The sequence below is a fragment of the Canis lupus genome, chromosome 21, assembly GCF_003254725.2.
Source record: "Canis lupus dingo isolate Sandy chromosome 21, ASM325472v2, whole genome shotgun sequence".
Taxonomy (NCBI): Eukaryota; Metazoa; Chordata; class Mammalia; order Carnivora; family Canidae; genus Canis; species Canis lupus.
Window position 1 is genome coordinate 24,745,829 of NC_064263.1, and position 21,383 is coordinate 24,767,211.

At 36.9% G+C, this 21,383-nt stretch overlaps 1 protein-coding gene and 1 pseudogene across 6 annotated transcripts in view; both read left to right on the forward strand.

Annotated features, from left to right (window-relative positions):
- Positions 1-21,383, forward strand: part of RAB6A (RAB6A, member RAS oncogene family) — a 105,108-nt gene that overhangs the window by 55,922 nt on the left and 27,803 nt on the right. For 3 of the 6 annotated variants that reach the window (XM_025459062.3, XM_025459063.3, XM_025459059.3), the window contains 3 exons: positions 11,114-11,172; positions 19,163-19,216; positions 20,795-20,900. In XM_025459062.3, coding sequence (XP_025314847.1) covers positions 11,143-11,172; positions 19,163-19,216; positions 20,795-20,900 — 190 coding nt within the window. In that variant the 5' untranslated portion in view covers positions 11,114-11,142. Of the gene's footprint in view, positions 1-11,113; positions 11,173-19,162; positions 19,217-20,622; positions 20,729-20,794; positions 20,901-21,383 lie in introns of all 6 variants that reach the window. The other 3 variants (XM_025459065.3, XM_025459066.3, XM_025459060.3) reach the window with 1 other exon arrangement.
- Positions 18,932-19,079, forward strand: LOC112668023 (U2 spliceosomal RNA; annotated as a pseudogene).

Here is a 21,383-nt window from a genome sequence, read left to right on the forward strand (position 1 = left end):
GAAAAAAATATTTAAAAAAAAAAAAATAAAAATTTATTTATTTGAGCACGCACACACATCATGCTGCAAAGGGGCAGAGGGAGAGAGAGAATCCTAAGCAAGCTCCCTGTTGACAGTGGAGCCCGTCTGGGGGCTCGATTTGACGATCCTGAGATAATGACCTATGCCAAAAGTAGGAGTCAGAAGCTTAACTGACTGAGCCATCTATGTGCCCCAAGCTTTTCCTTTTCTTTTAAGGATACCAGTGATGTGATAGGACCCACCCTAATCTAGCATGACCACATTTTAATCTGATTATGTCTATAAAAACCCTTTTTCCAAATAAGGTCACATTTCCAAGGTTCTGGATAGGTACGAATTTGGAGGACATACTATTGAGAAGAGGGCAAAGTTGGGATGTTTATGGATTTTGAGGTTTGTTTATGGATTTTGATTTAAGGTGACAATTTTTGTTTTGTTTTGTTTTTAGATATGTTTATTTATTTTGAGGGGCAGAGGGAGAGAATCTTCAAGTAGACTCCCTTCTGAGCTGTGGGGCTAAATCTCAGGACCTGTGATCATAACCTGAGCCAAAACCAGGCGCCACTAGGTTGGCAGTTTTAATATGGGGGCTTGATTAGGATTGTGTAAGTATTGTGTTATAGTTTTAAGATTTGTGGGCTTAACAAAGTGTTTTGTGACAAGGTTCAAAGCATCTGTGAGAACAAACAATCATTTGGTGGTATCTATTAACAAGATGAAGAGTTTTATGTTTCTTTGAATGGACTTTTGGGAATTTCCTAAAGAAATAATAGTTATTTGCAACTTTTATTCTTGTAGAGAAGAATTTCCTGGAGTAGTAAAGCCAGGTTGATAACAGTAGAATGATGAAGTCATGTTTATGCAGACTGTAAGCTTTGTGAATATAATTGGTTTCAGGTGTTTTTTTTTTTTTTTTTTTTTTAAGATTTTATTTATTTTTTCATGAGAGACAGAGAGAGAGGCAGAGACACAGGCAGAGGGAGAAGCAGGCTCCATGCAGGGAGCCCAATATGGGACTGGATCCCGGGACTCCGGGATCATGCCCTGAGCCGAAGGCAGACCCTCAACCACTGAGCCACCCAGGCGTCCCTGGGTAGATTTTTGAATTTAGCCATAATATATATGCAGTGAAGTGTACAAATCTTGAAACTTTTTTTTTTTTTTTAATATTTTACTTGGTGGGTGCTTGGGTGGCTCAGTTGGTTAAGCATCTGCCTTCAGCTCAGGTCATGATCCTAGAGCATGTTGGGCTCCCTGCTCAGCAGGGAGCCTGCTTCTCCCTCTTGCTCATACTCTTGCTATTTCTGTTGTTCATTCTCAAATACATCTTTAAAAAATTTTTTTTGTAGATTCTTTTTCATCTTTGGTCATGAGTGGTGTTGGCCTGTAATTTTTTTTTATAATCTTGCCATTTAAAAAAATCAGTTATACAGCAAGATTGATTTAATATTTCAAAGTCAGTCATTCTAATTCACTCCATTAACATAAAGGAGTAAAATTTCAGTAGATGCAGAAAAAGCACTTCACAAAATTCAAAACCTGTTTAATTAGCTACATACTTTTAATTAAGAATAAAAGTGAACATCCTAAAGTCTGATAAAGGTTATTTACAGTATCCCTCTCATTCCACCCCCTAAAACTGATACAAATAATATCATACTTGGTAAAAATACAGACTTCATTTCCTTTCAGTTTAGAAAGCAGACTGTGATGTCCATAGGAATATTTTTAAAGATTTTATTTATGTATGTATTTATTTGAGAGAGAGCTTCCATGTGCACACACATGGTTGTGCTAGCTGGGGGAGGGGCAGAGGGACAGGGAGAGAATCTCAGGGAGACTCCTATGCCAGGTATGGAGCCTGATACAGGGCTAGATACCACCACCTGAGATCATGCCTAAGCCAAAACCAAGAGTTAGACACTTAACTGAGTCACCCAGGGGCACCATCCATAGGAATATTTTAAAGCCAATTCCAGAAGTCTTATCGTCCTATCATTAATTATTTTAGCAACTAGCCTAAAAGACAATGGAGAGAAAATACGGGAATGCATAGTCCATAGTGGTTTCAAAAAACTTCTTTCAGTTATGTATCTGTGTGCTGGGTTAGATTTTTATTTTCTTTATTTGTTTGGCAGAGAGAGCATATGCAGGGGCAGCTGCAGTCGGAGGGGGAAAGGCAGATTTTCCTGCTGAATGGGTAGCCTAATAGAGGGCTCCATTCCAGGACCCTGGAATCATTTCCTGAGCTAAAGGCAGATGCTTAATCACCTGAGTCACCCAGGTGCCTCTGGGTCAGGATTTTAAATGTATTTCTTTTGGTATTATAGTCCAAATACCTAGGGACCCACTGTCCTAGAAGGTGGAGTCTTTTAGAAGTTTACTGGTCACACGAAACTTAAATGAAACCTTTGCTGTCTGCTTTATTGAGGCTGTTTTGTGACAGATTATTTTTCCTTATCAGTTTTACTGAGGAAGCCTATTATCTATAGATTGCATCTATTGCAATAGACTGCGGTAAATTCCTCTATTTAAAATATACAATTCCGTGAGTGTTGATATTGCAGTAATCAAAGAATATCTCCATTATTCCTAAAGGATTCCTTGCTTTGTCTACTAGCCCTAGGAAATTACTGACCTACCTTTCTTGTCTATTTTGTTTTAAGGGTTTAGGAATAATCAATAAAACAATTTTAAAATAAGCTTTATTGTTTAGAATAGTTTTAGATTTACAGAAAAACTGAGAAGATAGGATAGTTCCTATAAACCTATACCCAATTTCTATTATTGACATCTTTTGTCAATATTGTACATTTTTATAATTAATGAACCAATATTATACATTATTAAGTAAAATCCATAATTTATTTAGATTTCCTTAGTTTTCCCCTGTGTCCTTTGTCTATTCCAAGATTATATCAAAATATCCTATTTCATTAGTTTTGTCTCCTTAGACTCTTCTTGCCTGTGACAGTTTTTCAGACTTCTGATTTTAATGACTTCATCAGTTGGAGGAGTACTGGTCAAATATTTTGTAGGATGCTCCTCCCTGGAATTTGTCTGATCTTTTTTTTTTTTTTTTGAATTTTTATTTATTTATGATAGTCACACACAGAGAGAGAGAGAGAGAGAGAGGCAGAGACATAGGCAGAGGGAGAAGCAGGCTCCATGCAGGAAGCCCGACGTGGGATTCAATCCCGGGTCTCCAGGATCGCGCCCTAGGCCAAAGGCAGGCGCCAAACTGCTGCGCCACCCCGGGATCCCCAATTTGTCTGATCTTTTTCCTTACGATTGGACTGGGGTTATGGGTTTTTGGAACTGATCTGTTCTTTATAAAGAAGAAGAATATCCTAAAACGTAGAGTAGCCGCCTTCTTTTTTTTTTTTTTTTAAGATTTCCCTGATTTAAGTTTTTTTTTTTGTTTGTTTGTTTTTTTTTAAGATTTTATTTATTCATGAGAGAGACAGAGAGGCAGAGACATAAGCAGAGGAAGAAACCAGGTCCCTGTGTGGAGCCTGATGTGGGACTTGATGCGGGAACTCCAGGATCATGCCCTGAGCATGACAGATGCTCAACCACTAAGCTACCCAGGCATCCCATAGCCTTACTTCTTAAGGCTACAGTGACTCTGAGTGGTTTTGAGATAGAAAAAATCATCCTGAAACACTGTGCAGCATCTGGCATAGTATAAATAATGTAATGAAAAAAGATCCCTGGGGAAACTAGGCTGGCTCAGTTGGTTGAACAACTGACTCTTGCTTTTGGCTCACAACATGATCTTTGGGTCTTAAAATCGAGCACCACATTGGGCTCGGTACTCAATGGAGAGTCTCCTGAAGATTCTCTAACTCTCCCTCTGCCCTTCTCCCTGCTTCTCTCAAGTGAATAAATCAGTCTTTAAAAGAGCCCTGGACTAAGCATAAATGTCCTTTTTTTAAGTATATGTTGAGAGCGCTTTTGCTTGCTTCATAGAGACCCAGAGACCCTTCATTAAAGTTTTTTGAATCCCCCTTTATTTTTATTTTATTTTATTTTAAAAATTTACTTACTTATTCATGAGAAACAGAGAGAGAGAGAGAGAGAGGCAGAGCCATATGCAGAGGGAGAAGTAGGCTCCCTATGGGGAGCCCGATGTGGGACTGGACCCCAGGTTTCCAGGATCACAACCTGAGCCAAATGCAGACAAGCTCAACCACTGAGCCACCCAGGTGCCTCTAGATATATACATATCTTTTTTTTTTTTTTTAAGTAGTCACCATGCCCAGTAGGGCATGAACCCACAACCCTGAGATTAAGACCTGGGCTGAGATCACGAGTCTGACGCTCAACCAACTAAGCCACCTAGGAACCCCTGGTTCTAGTAGATTTTAAAAATTGGTTTCTTAGGATTCTTCTGCATGACTAGTCATGTCATCAGTGAAAGAGAACAATGTCATTTTGTGTGCCTTTTCTTTCTTTTTATTATTATTGCACTAGCTAAGACTACCAGTACCATGCTGAATACAAGTGCTGCATTGGACATCCTTGCTTTTTTCCCCATTCTTTGGAGGAAACCACTTGGAATTTAGCATTATATATGATAACTATAGATTTGTAAATGCTGTTTATCTGACTGATGCAGTTTCCTTCCAATCCTGGTTTGCTGGTTTGCTTAGAGTTTTCATCATGAATATGGTGAGTTTTGTCATATATTTCATCTGTATATATATTGAGAATGAACTTCAGGATTTTCTTCTTTAGTTTGTTAATATTTTGGATTGCATTAATTGGTTTTGTATGATGTACTAATCTTTTCATTCCTGGAATAATCCTTACCTACTTATGAGGTGTCTTATATAACGTATGATTATATAAGACATATTAAGACATATATAAGACCCAGGGAGTGCCTGGATGGTAGTCGGTTAAGCACTGACTCTTCATTGCAGCTTAGGACGTGATCTCCGGGTGGTAAGATCAACCTCCATAGTTGATTCCACACTCTTCATGGAGCCTGCTTAAGATTCTCTCTCCCTTTATTCACCTCCCCCAACCCTCTACCCCTCCCACAAACATAAAAAGTATATAAATAAATTATACTATTTTATATATGGATTTGATTTGCTAATTCTTTGTTAAGGAATTTTGAGTCTGTGTTGATGAGAGGTATTGATCTATAATTTTTACTTTTTTTGTAATGTCCTTCTTAGGGTTATGCTCTCATCCCATATCATGAGTTGGAAAGTGTTTCTTTTTTTATTTTTATTTTTTCCTTCTTTTTTTAAAAAAGAGTTTATAGGGATGCCTGGGTGGCTCAGTGGTTGAGTCCTGGAGTCCAGGGATCCAGTCTGGCAACAGGCTCCCTGTGGGGAAGCCTGCTCTCCTCTGCCTGTGTTTCTGCCTTTCTCTCTCTCTGCCTCATGAATAAATAAATCTTTAAAAAATAATAAATAAAAAGAATTTATATAAGATGGGTCTTATTCCCTTAAATGTTTAATTGGAATTCAGTAGTGAAACCACATAGGCCTTGAGTTTTCTTTGTTACGAGATTTTTATGCCCTTCTGGTTTAAACATTTGTTTCTTTATATTTAAAATGTGCCTTAACAGAAAGCAAATATTTTTATCTTATCAAGTCTGACAGTCTTTGTCTTTTATTTTATTTATTTTATTTATTCATTTTTTAAAGATTTATTTATTTATTCATTCAGAGAGAGCGAGAGAGAGGCAGAGACACAGGCAGAGGGAGAAGCAGGCTCCATGCAGGAAGCCCGATGTGGGACTCGATCCCGGGTCTCCAGGATCACACCCCGGGCTGCAGGCAGCGCTAAACCGCTGCGCCACCAGGGCTGCCCCAGTCTTTTAATTGGAGCTTTTAATCTACTTCTCATATACTCTACAAATTGATATGGCTGGATTTGGGTTTGCCTCATTTGATACTTGTTGGCTCTTCCTTTTTGCATATATTTTTAGTGGTTTTGCCAGGGCTTAGGATATGTATCATTAACTTCTCACAGTCTGTACTGTACTATGTGAACTATAGACACCTTGCTTGCAACAGTATAGCTGCATTTATCTCCCCATCTTTTGTGTTATAGTTGTCACATATTACATTCTGTATGTTATAAACTCTATAATACGTTATGATAATTTTTACTTACAACATGTATATCTTTTTTTTGTTTTTAAGATTTTATTTATTTGATAGAGAGAGGGTGAGCATAAGTAGGGGTGGGAGCAGAGGGAAAGGGAGAAATAGATTCCCTGCTGTACAGGGAACCTGACTGGGGCTCAGTCCCAGGACCCTGGGATCATGACCTGAGCCGAAAGCAGACACTTAACCAATTGAGCTACCCAGGTGCCCCAACACGTAAGTCTTTTAATATTTTATTTTTTTTTAGTAACCTCTATACCCAGTATGGAGCTTGAATTGCAACCCCAGGATCAAGAGTCACATGCTCTACTGACTGAGCCAGCCAGGTGACCCTAAACATCTATGTTTTTTAAATAAATTAAAAGAAAAATACATAATAATCTTTATTTACATACATATTTACCATTTATAGTTAATATGTGGTGTCATTTCCCTTCAACCTGAGCAAATTGCTTAAGCTTTTTTTATAGAATAGATTGCCTGGCAAGGAATTTTCTCACTTGTTTATCTGCAAAAATCTTTAACCTTAATTTTCAAAAGAAGGTTTCATGGGATATAGTATTTTGGGGTTGAAATAATTTTTTCTTTCAGAAATTTAAAGATATAATTCCATTGTCTTTTGTCACTTTCTTTGTGAGGGAATTAGTGAAAATTTGTATTCACTCTCTCCCTGCCTTCACTTCCCCTACTCCACCACCCCCACCCCCTATCCCCATGTGTAATGTGTTTTTCCCTGGCTGTTTGCAAGGTTTTTCTTTATTCTTTGATTTTAGTAGTTTGCGAAGGTATGATTTCCTTTATATTTATCTTGCTTGGAGTTAATTAGATCTGTAAGTTCTTGTCTTTTACTACTTTTTGGCTGTTATTTCTACAAATGTTTTCCCCCATTTCCCTCTCTTTTATTTTCCTGGAACTGCAGTCATACTATGTTAATCTGTATTCAGTTTCCTTTATTCTCTCCTGCCATTTTCATCTACTGCTAAGTCTATAAATAGTTACTTTTTCTTATCAGTTATTGTAATTGTAGTTTACATTTGGTTCTTTTTTTTCTGTTTCTCTGTGGAGATTCACCTTTTATTTCTTTTTAAGATTTTATTTATTTATTTTAGACAGATCATGAGCAGGGGAGGAGTAGAGGGGGAGAGAAAGAGAGGGAGAAAGAATCTCCCTCCCTCAGACTCCTTCCTGAGCACAGAGCCCATACAGAGCTTGATCTCATGACCCTGAGATCATGACCTGATCTGAAACCAAAAGTTTGATGCTCAACTGATTGAGCCATCCAGGTGCTGTGTCTTTTGTTCATTTCTAATGTGTATATCTTCCTTTAAGACCTAGAGTATATCTATGATAGCATTTTTAAATTCTTGTCTTCTAACTGTAACACCTGGGTCATCTTGGAACCTGTTTTTTTTATTTTTTGTTTTGAGTATGAATTACATATTTTTTATTTCTTTGCATGTCTACTTTTTTTTTTTTTTTTAATTAGATGGTGGACACGATGAAGAGACTCTGGATTTTGTTGTTTTTGTCTTAGAAGGCCAAGGTCAAACTTTAAACTCCCTATGTTGGACAATAGCTTGATTCTTTTTTTTCTTTTTAAGACTTTATTCATTTACTGAGAGAGAGAGTGTGTGTGTGCACGCGTGCACATGCACAAGAGTGGGGGGAGGGGCCGAGGGAAAGGGATAAGCAGACTTACTGCTGAGCAGGGAGCCCAACATGAGGCCTGATGTGGGGCTTGACGGGTGCTCAATCCTAGGACTCTGAGATCATGACCAAAGTTAGATGCTTAACCACCTGTGCCAACCAAGTGCCCCAGTAGCTTCATTCTTTCAACATCCAGCTGCTGCTTTTACCTGGGAACCCTGAAGTCTTCCTATCAAATCCACATGGGTAGTTTGTGAAACCAGCCAAGATTTGGAGATGTTTTATTTTATTTTTTTTAAAGGTTTATTGATTTATTCATGAGAGACACACAGAGAGGCAGAGACATAGGCAGAGGGAGAAGCAGGCTCCCTGTAAGGAGCCAGATGTGGGGCTTGATCCCAGACCCTGGGCCCATTGCTGAAGGCAGGTGCTCAACCGCTGAGCCACCCTGGCACCCCATTGGAGATGTTTTAAATGCAGATTTTGCAGTTCTCTGCCTTTGCACCTCCCTCTCCCCAATCTGATTGCTCTGTGCCCTGAACTTTGTCCTCTGATTCCTCAAGTCATTTAGGTGGTGGGTTTCTGCTGCTAGAAACCCAGATATGGATGGTACCCTTTCAAGCAAAAAATTACAGACTGGAAAATCACACTTTTCTGTTTCTCTTTCAAGGATATACCATCTTTTATTTTCTATTTTCTTATGGTCTGTGTTCAGGTTCTTGAACACCTGGGCTAAGTAGGTAGTGCAACATAATTTCTTCTGCCATTATGGCATGTTAATTTTTTAATTTTTTTTTACTAATGAAACTAGTATATTGGGAAGAACGTGATTTTTTTTTTAAGATTTTATTTATTTATTCATGAGAGACAGAGAGAGAGAGAGAGAGAGAGAGAGAGAGGCAGAGACATAGGCAGATGGAGAAGCAGGATCCATGCAGGGAGCCTGACGTGGGACTCGATTCGGGGTCTCCAGGATCAGTCCCTGGACTGAAGGTGGCACTAAACCGCTGAGCCACCGGGGCTGCCCAAGAACATGATTTTTGGTTAGAAATGGAATAGAATCATGTATCAGAGAATAAACTGATTAACCTTGGACAATTTACTAAAGTTTTGAGTTATCGTTTCTTAAAAAATGGAAATAAAGTTTCCTCTTTATAGAGTTAATATCAAGATTAGTATTGTCCTATAAAATACCCAGGCTATATCTTTGGAAGGGGAGGAGGGTAGGAGGTGGGGGTGACTGGGTGGCAGGCACTGAGGGGGGGCACTTGACGGGATGAGCACTAGGTGTTATTCTGTATGTTGGCAAATTGAACACCAATAAAAAATAAATTTATTATTAAAAAAAATACCCAGGCTAGTTAAAAAAATTTTTTTTGCATTATTATACACACATAACCTTGGTTGTATATGTTTTGGGTTTCTTTTTTTTTTTTAAGATTTTATTTATTCATGAGAGACACAGAAAGAAGCAGGATCCTCGAGGGGAACCTGGTATGGGACTTGATCCCCAGACTCCAGGACCATGCCCTGAGCTGAAGGCAGATGTTCCCAACCACTGAGTCACCCAGGCGTCCCTTGATAATGTTTTTTAATAAAATTGTGCTTTGTGGTAAAGGTATTTTTAATGAAGTCACTTGTTTAAATAAGATTTACTTTGAACACTCCTATATTTTTTTACTTTCTGAAAAGTGTTAGGTATCAGTAACATGTTGTTTGCTTAGTAGGATGTACCAAACTTTGTTATGCTCTGATGGTGTGGAGTAAAGAAGACAAATATGGAGCTTATAATCCTTTTTTTTTTTTTTTTAAGATTTACTTATTTGAGAGAGAACAAACAAGCATGAGTGGGAGGGACAGAGGGAGAGAGAGAGAATCTCAAATAGACTCCACACTGAGCTTGGAGCCCGAGGTGGGGCTTGATCTCATGACCCTAAGACCATGACCTAAGCCCAAGCCAAGAGTCAGACACTTAACAACTGTACCACCCAGGTGACCCCCGGAACTTATAATCTTTTAGAAAAAACAACATGAAGCAAATCATTTTAACTTTGAATACCATTTTACAGGAGGTTTGAGGTAAACAAGAACAATATATTTACCAGGAGCCTATATTGAATTATATTTAAAATGCCTTAGGGGCACCTGCCTGGCTCAGTCAGTAACATGGGATTCTTTTTTTTTTTTTTTTTGACATGGGATTCTTGATGTTGGGATTGTGAGTTCAAGCCCCACACTGAGTGTAGAGATACCTTAAAAATAAAATCTTTTAAAAATAAAAATAAAATGCTTAATTTTTGATCCTTTGAATAAAAAGTATTTTAACAAGCAATTTTATATTTCTTTGTTATGTATTTATATAGTCCCTTGCTTTTATCCACCACTGTTTTCCCTCTGTGAAATGCATATATTGCCTTTTATCTCTTCAGATTTTTACATTTACTTGATACAGATTACAGTCAGTGTTAAAAACATTAGTATGTATATTGTTCCTGACTTTCCTATGAATGGTTCTAGAGTTTTACCTTTAAGTGCATATTTTTACATATAAAAAATATTTCAGGGGCTCCTGGGTGGCCTAGTTGGTTAAGTGTCTGCCTTTAGTTCAGCTCATGATCCCAGGAACCCTGCATTGGATTCCATGCTGAGCTAGTCTTCCCCTCCCCCTCTGTCTGCAGCTCCCCCTGCTTGTTTGCACACACTTGTGCATGCTCTCTCTGTTAAATAAATAAAGTATTTTAAAAAGTTTTCAGAAAAACATATGCCAACATTAGTTATATACAGGTGGTATGATATACATAATTTTCACTTTGTTTCTGTTATTTTCTGTACCACCAGTAAAATACAATATGCATTTGACTCTTTTATGTGAAAAGGATGGTGAGCGTTTGTTTTTTTGTTTTTGTTTTCAATGAAAACTATATGTACTATTTACTAATGAAGAAATTCATAGCTCAACTGTTGATCTATAAAGAGGTTTCTTCTCAAGTCTAATCCTGGTTCTGTTTGTTAGGGCCAAAGTAATATTTGCTTGGCCTTTGTGAATTAGAGATAGCAACATAATTGATTATTTTCTTCCATCTTTTCATTTCCTTCAACTCTTCACTAAATAAATACTCTTAATTTGAGATATTATTATCTGTTATTAGAGAAAGGAGTTTCAACAAGCTAGGGGCTATATGATCCTAAATTATTAGTAGTAGAACCATTGCAGATATTTCCGATTGACTTTAATTGCAGTTCTCTGTAGAACAATCACTTAAGAACCCAATGTAATGTTTTAACTGATGATTTTTTTTTCCTTTTCTTTTCAGTTGGAAAGACATCCTTGATCACCAGATTCATGTATGACAGTTTTGACAACACCTATCAGGTATTTTATTTTCCTGACTTGCTGGTTGTCTCTATTTTGTCTTAGAAGTACTATATTTAAGGTCTTCTTAAAAATCCACTTATTTCCATAAAAGCACTTCCTGTAACTGTAAAATGCTATAGAAGTACAGAGTATAACTGATTTTACTCATAGTCCTCAGTCTTTTCACTTGATTTCTTTATCTCCTCTTCCAAAGTTCATTGAAAGATTATCATTAAGTACCATTTGGGATAGAAGTAGGAGTGACTGTAGATATTCTCTTATGTGATTCAGCCTAGGATTCTGTGACCTTTGATCTATACCTAAAGTCAAAAATAAATTAATGATGTAATTAGGAATCATTGACAGAAGGAGATTGGGGAAATTCGCAAATATGTGGAAATTAAACAGCACATTCCCAAATAGTGAGCCAAGGGAAAGAATTCACAAAGGAAATTTAAGAAATACTTTGAGACAAATGGGGTGGAAAAAAAAAAAACCCACAATATACCAGAACTTATAGTATACAGCTAAAGCAGTACTATAAGGGAAAGAAGAAATATAATAAATCAATAATTTAACCTTCTTCCTTAAGAAACTAGAAAAGTAAACTAAACCTAAAACAAGCAAAACACATGACAAAGAACTGTTATCCAAAACAGAACTCTTAAAATCACATAGTAGTAAAGAATTAATTCTTTTTTTTTTTTTTAGGGAATTTATTTTTTTAAATTAATTAATTAATTTATTTATGATAGTCACAGAGAGAGAGAGAGAGAGAGAGAGAGGGGCAGAGACACAGGCAGAGGGAGAAGCAGGCTCCATGCACCGGGAGCCCGATGTGGGATTTGATCCCGGGTCTCCAGGATCGCGCCCTGGGCCAAAGGCAGGCACTAAACCGCTGCGCCACCCAGGGATCCCCAAGAATTAATTCTTTACGTTTTACAAGTTTTGATAGATGTATATACCTATGAAGCTGCCACCACAATCAAGATTAAGAACATTTTTATCATCCCAAAAGGCATTTGTCTTAATTAAGCCTTTTATTAAAAACCATAAAGATGGGACATCTGGGTGGCTCAGTGGTTGAGCATCTGCCTTTGGCTCAGGGCATGATCCTGGAGTCTCGGGATCGAGTCCCACATCAGGCTCCTTGCGTGGACCCTGCTTCTTCATCTGCCTGTGTCTCTGCCTCTCTGTCTCTCATGAATAAATAAATAAAAAAAACATTAAATAAATAAATAAATAAATAAATAAATAAATACCATAAGGATCATAGAACAGAGATGACTGAAACCTAAATCTGACATTTTAGAAAAGTCAATTTTTAAAAACTAATCGGTTTATACTGTATATATTTCATTATCATTCTTTTGAATATTTCAGAAATGGTTTAGCCAACTCATAAGACATGAAAAGAGCAAGTTTAGAAATGAAAAGTAGCTCAGAGTGCTTTGGTTTCTTCTGGACTCTTTTAGATCAAATATTCCAGATTTTCTAGGTCTCTGCAACTCTACGGCCTATAGGCTTCACCTACAGGACCTTCTCTCATGTACAGTGTCTTGATTCTGAGCAATGCTCTGTATCTTCTCATCAGAATAGCTATAAATACCAGTTCCAGAGATTAACAAAAGTATTGACGTTATTGAGCCGCCTCTGGAAAGTTCCTAAAAAGCGTAAGCTCAAATCTTTGGGAGTAGAGCCATTACCATAAGCTAAAAAATCTGAACTAGGACTCAGTCTCAGGCTAAAAGACTTATTACCTAGAGCCTTTTTAGAGTTCTCTGGGTGTATCTTTTTCTTTTCTTTTTTTTTTTTTAAAGATTTTATTTATTTATTCATGATAGACAGGGGGTAGGGGGCAGAGACACAGGCAGAGGGAGAAGCAGGCTCCATGCCGGGAGCCTGACTTGGGACTCGATCCCCGGGACTCCAGGATCACGCCCCGGGCCAAAGGCAGGTGCTAAACCGCTGAGCCACCCAGGGATCCCCCCTTTTCTTTCTTTCTTTTCTTTTCTTTTCTTTTCTTTTCTTTTCTTTTCTTTTCTTTTCTTTTCTTTTCTTTTCTTTTCTTTTCTTTCTTTCCTTCCTTCCTTCCTTCCTTCCTTCCTTCCTTCCTTCCTTCCTTCCTTTCTTTCTTTCTTTCTTTCTTTCTGATTGTATTTATTCACGAGTCACAGAGAGAGGAGAGAGAGAGAGAGAGAGAGAGGCAGGCAGAAACATAGGCGGAGGGAGAAGCAGGCTCCATGCAGAGAGCCCAATGTGGGACTCAGTCCCAGGGCTCCGGGATCACACCCTGAGCCAAAGGCAGACACACCCAACCGCTGAGCCACTCAGAAGTCCCTTTTCTGGCTGTTTCTCTGTTGGTATAATTTTGTTATACCCATTCTCAGTGAAATTAAGGAGAATTTTCAGGCATACCAAAATGCCATTTCTGTTTCCTCATGCTGCTGTTCAGTCAGTCATATATAAGGGTAGTGATGTTGACATAAGGGTAGTGATATTGGTAGAATTTGACAGATAAGGAAAGATTTTGATTCTTTGTGGAAAAGTTGCTAATGAAGTTAAAGTATCATTGTACTTTGGCATTAATAGGAGACACTAATTAACTGTGAGTTATAAGTTTTTATAACAAATACAATCCTAGATGTTCTTTTAGTTTAGCTCTTATAAGAAAATTTAGGCAATATAGTACCTTACATTCTTATTTGAGGAAATCTGCTTGACAGTAAATTAAGTATTTGAATATGATGAACTGACCTTATGTGGTTAGCTGCTAACTTAATTATCAGATGGAGTTCTTCAGTGAACCATTTGAAGATTCCCTACTTTACCCCCAACACACACACACACACACACGACAGAAAGACTTCTGAAATGGATAATTAAAGAGTCATAGACTTCTGAAATGGATAATTATAGTCTCATTGCTAGAAATTTATTATTGGGATTCTATGAGACATATGTAATATATATATATATATACACCTAAACCTTAGTTTAAGAGAAGTTTTACCTCACAAAAATGATAAATTTTATGTTGTTAATAATTCATGTTCTATGTATGATTCCTTTGCAATGAATTAATTTCATTTAAGAAGGAAGAAATCGGTGGGCCAGAAGAGTCTTTAACTGACCAAAATTTAGGCATTATTTCAAAACGAAATTAAAAAAAAAAAAAAAACTGTTCTAACTAGAGAGCCTGGAATTGGATCTCTTAAAGTTGCTCTTCTTTTTCACTACTTATTTTTTTTCCAGTTGTAAACCCACAGATTTTCTAACAGTTTAGACTATATCAGCTTGAACCATATTACATTGCTATTTTAATAATTTAAAAAATGATAAAATGTCAATTTTACATGGTTCAGCTAAATATAAATAAGCTCAAGATTCCCACAGTTGGAGTAGATTCATTCATTTTCCTGTTTTTTGTTTGTTTCAGATTAATCATTCTTTTATCCACCCCCCCTTTTAGATTGTATTTATTCATGAGGGAGGCAGAGACATACACAGAGGGAGAAGTGGGCTCCCCACAGGGAGCCCTATGTGGGATTTGACCAAGACCCAGGGATCACGTCCTGAGTCAAAGGCAAATGCTCAACCGCTGAGCCACCCAGGCATCTCAAGATTCATTCTTTTATTTGAGAAAGATTATTTTGCTCAGACTAACCTTTGAGATTACTTTGAATGTAGAAGATTTCTATCAAAGGCTGTTAAAAATTGACAGTAAACATAAATTCACCTTCATGGTAGATAATGAAGCCATCTATGTGTCTGTTGTGGAAATCTCAATATTGAACCCCCAACCTATACTCACCTAAATAGGTTGATAGGTCAGATTATGTCCTCCATCAACGCTTCCCTCAGATTTGATGGAGTCCTGAATGTTGATCTGACAGAATTCCAAACCAAGATGGTGCCCTATCCCTGCATCTAATTCTCTTTGGCCACGTATGCTTCTGTCATCTCTCTCAATGAACAGTTTTCTGTAGCAGAGATCACCACTGCATGCTTTGAACCAGCCAATCAGATGGTGAAATGTGATCTTTACCATGGTAAATGTATGGTATGCTGCCACTGCCACCAAGATCCATCCTGTTTATGGATTGATACTACACTGCCTTCAAAGTTGGCATTAATTACAAACCTCCCTCTGTGGTACCTTGTGGAGGCCTAGCCAGAGTACAGCGAGCTGTGTGCATGCGAAGCAACATCACGGACATTTCTGAGACTTGGGCTTCCCTGGACCACAAGTTTGACCTGATGTATGTCAGGCATGCCTCTATTCACTGGTATGTGTCTGAGGGCATGAAGGAAGAGTTTTCTGAGGCCTGTGAAGACATGGCTGCCCCTCAGAAGGATTATGGAGGTTGGTGTGGGGACACCTGCATGACTCAGCAGTTGAGTGTCTGCCTTTGGCTCAGGGCAAGATCCTGGGATCCCGGGATCTGGTCCCACATTAGGCTCCCTGCATGGGGCCTGCTTCCGCCTCTGCCTGTGTCTCTGCCTCACTCTATCTCTGATGAATAAATAAGTAAAATCTTTTTTTAAAAAAATAAGGTTGGTGTGGGTTTAGTTGAAGGAGACCTTGAAGAAGAAGGAAAGGAATATAAGGTTAAAAATGTCACAAAGTTGCTGCTTTTACAGAGAAGCTTATTCTGTTTTAACATTGAAAAACTGAGTTCTGATCAGTTAATTTATATGTAGCAGTGTATACTCATACTCTTCATATATAGTTGGTGATGTGTGCTTTAAAACACATTTTGTTACAGACCATTTCTCTGATGGATTTGAATAAAGTATTTCCATCGTAAATGGAAAAACCACCCCAAACAAACATAAATTCAGTGTGGCATAGTTTAAGACATTAAAACATTTAAAACAATTAAATAAAATTAATTTGCCCAGGAAGATGGTGGTGATTGAATACATCCTTAAGCTCTTTAAGTTAAAACTTTAAATTGTAACCAACAAAATTCTAGTTTGTTACCAATAGAAATAAAATACCCCCTGGATAGACTGTTTTTCTCATCTAATATTTGATTTCTTATTTTTTAATTTTAATTTTTAAGGACTCTTTTTTTCTCCTATCAGAAGTATTGTTACTTTATGGGGAGTGGGAAGAGAATAGTTCTTTTTTTCAAACTGTGCCAAGAACACTTAATATGAAATCTACCTTCTAGTTAGATTTTTAAATGTACAATATAGTATTATAATATGCACAGTGATCTCTAGAACTTGATCATCTTGCATAACACTTGATCTTAGCCAAAAGGCCGAGAAGCAGTGTTCACCTTGCATAAGTAAAATTTTATGTTTATTGTAATGACTCATTTCTAAAATTGACAGACTCCTCAAAGTTCCCTCCTAAGTAATGTGGCACAAAGATATCTAAGGGAAATGTACATATACAACTTTCATATATATAAATATATACAAACATACTTATTATTGGATGATTACCTTTCTAAAATGGATCTTGTATCAGCATCCTCCTTCTCCCTCCTTTGCCTTTCTTCGTTCTCTTTATCTGTTAGTCAATGTTAGACTCTAACTTGTCCACTCTTTTCTTCCTTTACTCAATCTTTGCCTTTCTCAACTCTTACTCTTTCTTTATTTCCTGCTGGGGAAAGCAGCAGCCAGGCAACAGAACTTTATATGCTTGGACCACAGAAGGAAGCTGATTATCATTGCTTGATACAGAGAAAAACTTGTTTTCCTTAATTACTCTTATGTAGGAGTAGATATCATGTCCCTTAATGGTAAATCATGATGTTGATGGGTCTTTTGGCTGTGTGCAGCATCAGGACAGGTGACAAACCAGTATGTGGGAAGTCAGAATAGTTTACATCTGCAATATTTTATAAAATTGCTGTTGGGGTAAATAAACATTCTTATGAGCAGAGAGCATTCAAATACAAATATATCTAAATTATAGTTTATCATTATTATCTTGATGCTGATACATTTGGGTAAGCCAGTGTTCAATCTTGAATTGTTACCAGTTTAATTTTTTCTTTCTTTTTTTTTTTTTTACAAAGTAGACTTTCCCAACACAATGAATTAATAACACTTAAAATAATGTGAAGCTATAAATTAAGATATGTGGGAGAATTTTCTCTAACCTTTGTTTGCTTCTATAATTATTGCCTTCTGAATTTCTATAAAGATCAGCAAGAGGCAACACTAATGTCTCATCCATCTTTTATGAAGGTTTGAATTAGTTCCACATCAGTAACATTCAAGATGCTGGAAAGCTGATAATGTTTGGTTTTCCAGCCATTCTGTCTGTTTTTCCTGGTGTTGGTTTAATTCTTGTGGCTAATTGACTTTTTTGCTATTAGGCTCTGCTTGGCATAAATTATTTTTATTTTATTTTTTTAAGATTTTATTTATTTATTCATAGAGACAGAGAGAAAGAGAGAGAGAAAGGCAGAGACACAGGCAGAGGGAGGAGCAGGCTCCATGCAGGGAGCCTGACGTGGGACTCGATCCCGGTTCTCCAGGATCATACCCTGGGCTGCAGGCGGTGCTAAACCGCTGTGCCACCGGCGCTGCCCGGCTTGGCATAAATTAACTGAAAAGAGCAGAAACAGGCTGTTTTTCAGGTTAATTTTAATCTTTATGAGTTTGGTGTATAAATGATGTACTAATTTTTATTTTCATTTTATTTTATTTTATTTATTTATTTTTTTAAAGATTTATTTATGATAGACATAGAGAGAGAGGCAGAGACACAGGAGGAGGGAGAAGCAGGCTCCATGCCGGGAGCCCAACGCGGGACTCGATCCCGGGACTCCAGGATCGCGCCCTGGGCCAAAGGCAGGCGCCAAACCGCTGAGCCACCCAGGGATCCCAATGTACTAATTTTTAAAACGTGTTGGCTGTGAGATCTGATACAGCATATTTCTGTCAGTAGCCATTAAAAATTATTTTGGGCTGTTTATAACAAATACAAGAATAATATTAGTAAGTGACATGAGAAATTTTTTTTCCCTATAAAAGAAATCTAGAAGTAGAGTACGTCAGGGCTTGTGTGGCAGCACCATAGTACATCTGGGACTAAGACACTTTTGTTTAACCAGATCTAATATATGACTTTCATATGGAGATTGCCTCATGGTTACTGAATGATTCCTGGAGTTCTGGCCATTGTATCTATATCCAAGCAAGAAGAAAACCAGGAAAAAAACCAGCCTACCTCTCAACTGAATAAATCCCATTTATTTAAAGCTCAAAGAAGGCTAGAGAATGTAGTATTTTTAGTGGTAAAAGTATGGATTTAAATAAATGATCATTTTAATAAGGAACAGGAAGATGGATATTTGTATAGACAATTAGCTGCTTCTGCCACATTGTCTAATTAAATGAGCTTCTATGGGTGAGATTTCTTAAATGTATACCATTCCTGTACGTTCCTCAGGTTTGTCAGTTAGATGGTTTTGCCCAATAATTCAAGTTTATAAACCCATTATCCCAGCCTTGAGGAGAACAGGATATACATTTCCAGACTGAATGTCAAGAGATAGAATTAGTACTTAGGTTATATATATTTAAGACCTGAATTTAGGAATGTAATTGAAATACACAGTCAGATAGTTTAAGATAAAGGAGAAAGCTAGCTAGGCTTGCTTGTTTGCTTTCTTAATAAAAGTCTGCCCAGTTTTGTTAACTATAAAATGATAAAAGTGAGGATGACAGTAGCTACCTTGCATAGATACATAAGGATTAGAAATGATCATGTAAAGGGCCTAAAAGAATTCTTTAATATATGGCATGTATCACTTCTTGGCCTTTTGGCTAAGATCAAGTGTAATACACGGCATGTGCTCAGTATATAGAAACCATTATCACTAAAAATTTTGTTCATTCATACTTGGCTATGACGTGTTTATGTGTTTATTATTTTTCCTATAATCATAATTACCATTTGAACCTTAACTGCTTAAACTGCTGACTGCCATTAAACTATTACTATTTTTTAACTTCTTTGTTTTATTCTGTTTTATAGGCAACAATTGGTATTGACTTTCTATCAAAAACAATGTACTTGGAGGATCGAACAGTGAGTAATGTTTTTAGTGTGCAATTTTCTGCAACACTCCAGGATGAAAAACTATGATCAAAGCTATAATCGATGATTATCACCATACGGAGCTTTTAGCAAGTTGACAAAGTTAGTTTATAGGCTTTGGGGAAAACTGTTATTAACAAAGTGGTAGTATGTAGCATTCTGACTTAATCCCTAAATAAAATCCAAAGAGGAGAGAAAGCCAAGTTATTCAGAAAATACTGAATGCTCTAGGCTTGCTGACAAAATTTGTCATCCTGATTTGGAAAAACGATAAACAAATAGCATTGAAATTATGAAAAGAGTATTTTCATGAAGAAATTAGAGCTGCTAAAGACTTCTTGAGTGCTACTCTTGAGGCATTCAAAAATATTTTATTTGAATACCACATGATTTGTGAATTTTAAAATATTTATCAGAATATGATGTATATATCAAAGTGACTGAATAGAAGTAATGTGTATTTATTTATTGGATTTAGACACTTATCTTTTGGAATGCTCCCCTTTTAAGCATAGTATAAATTATTTATTCTAGCCTACTGTCCCTGAAAGAGATTTATCAACTAAACAGTAACTGTCTTAAGTGCAGTATTTCAAGACCTACACCCAAAAAACATTATTGTATCTCTAATGCTATTTCCTAGAAGTGTGTGAGTTTTTCTTTTAGATGTTCTATTTTATGTTTTAACATATAGCATGTCATTTCTTAAATTTTGAAAGCTTAGAAATTGCTTTATAATGGTAAAATAACTTAATGTTTGTTTTTAGGCTTTTCCTCAAATGTAGATGTGAAAAGTAATAAAGAAATTGTTATATAGAGTTAGAAAAAGATATTTCTCCTTTTTGTTAGGTTATATATAATGTTCTGGGAAGAAACGTGTAGGAGAAACAAGCACAGTAGCCAGAGACCCAATTTCAAAATGTTCTGGACCCAATAGTAAAGAAACACATTTTAGCTTCAGAGAGGCTTTCAGAGAAACATTCATTCCTTTACTCTGATAACCAGGGCTGCTCATTGGCATTTACCTTCATTTTTACCTTTTATGTTTACTATTTGAACATTAACAGAGTCTACTTTTTGCTATCTGGAAGGCATAAGATTCAGAGAGACGTTATAGGGAGTGACAAAAGGAGCTGTATTTCTGATTCTATGAAATCTTTCACCTTGCCATTTTTAAGTCATGTGCCATCAAGAGCCAACAAATTTTTAATATTGCTCCCTTTTGAAAAAGGAAAGGAGTTTTCTGTTATTTTCATTTCTCACATACCTTCAACCTTTTGCATGAGTCTACTTTTTACCTTCTTTCCACCTTCCCCCCTTTAAAAACATTATTTCTTTTTTCCTTTTAGTATGAGTTTGGTTTTTTTTTTTTTTATTTATTTTTTCCCATCCCACAGATCAGGCTGCAGCTGTGGGATACTGCGGGTCAGGAACGTTTCCGTAGCCTCATTCCCAGTTACATCCGTGATTCTGCTGCAGCCGTAGTAGTTTACGATATCACAAGTAGGTATTTTGCAACGGGTTGACCTTTCTTATTTTTCTTGCTTGTTTGACTGATTTTGTTGTTAGGTACGATTGCAATTATGGGACACAGCAGGTCAAGAGCGGTTCAGGAGCTTGATTCCTAGCTACATTCGTGACTCCACTGTGGCAGTTGTTGTTTATGATATCACAAGTGAGTGGGGGGAATTATGCATTCTAATCTTCTTTCAACCTTTAGCTTAGCTGCATGCATGTTCTTGTCTTGTGCTTGTTTTCTATACTAGCATGTAAAAATGAGTTTTGTCATAGCAAACCTTATCATATAGCAGCTAGGTCATATATAATTGCTTTGGTGTTTGTACCAACATGCTTCATTTCCACTGTGCCAAATTTTTTTGCCCTGGAAATTTTCCTCCAGATTTAATTATGAATCCTCTCCAAGGCTTTCTTAGTATCCTGTTATCCCTAAGTCATACCATAATTATGGTTGGAAGAATGTCTCCTTTTTCATTTAACTTGATCTCAGATTTCTCTAAAATGAAATAATCTGCATTTAAGCTCTTGCCAAAATTTTCAAGTCCTCCACGGCTTTCTGTTGAGGCTATTAAAAGCTTCTGCTAGCAAACTTTTCTCTGCTTTCCACTTCCAGCCATCCTCTCTCTATAGAGGAAGGCAG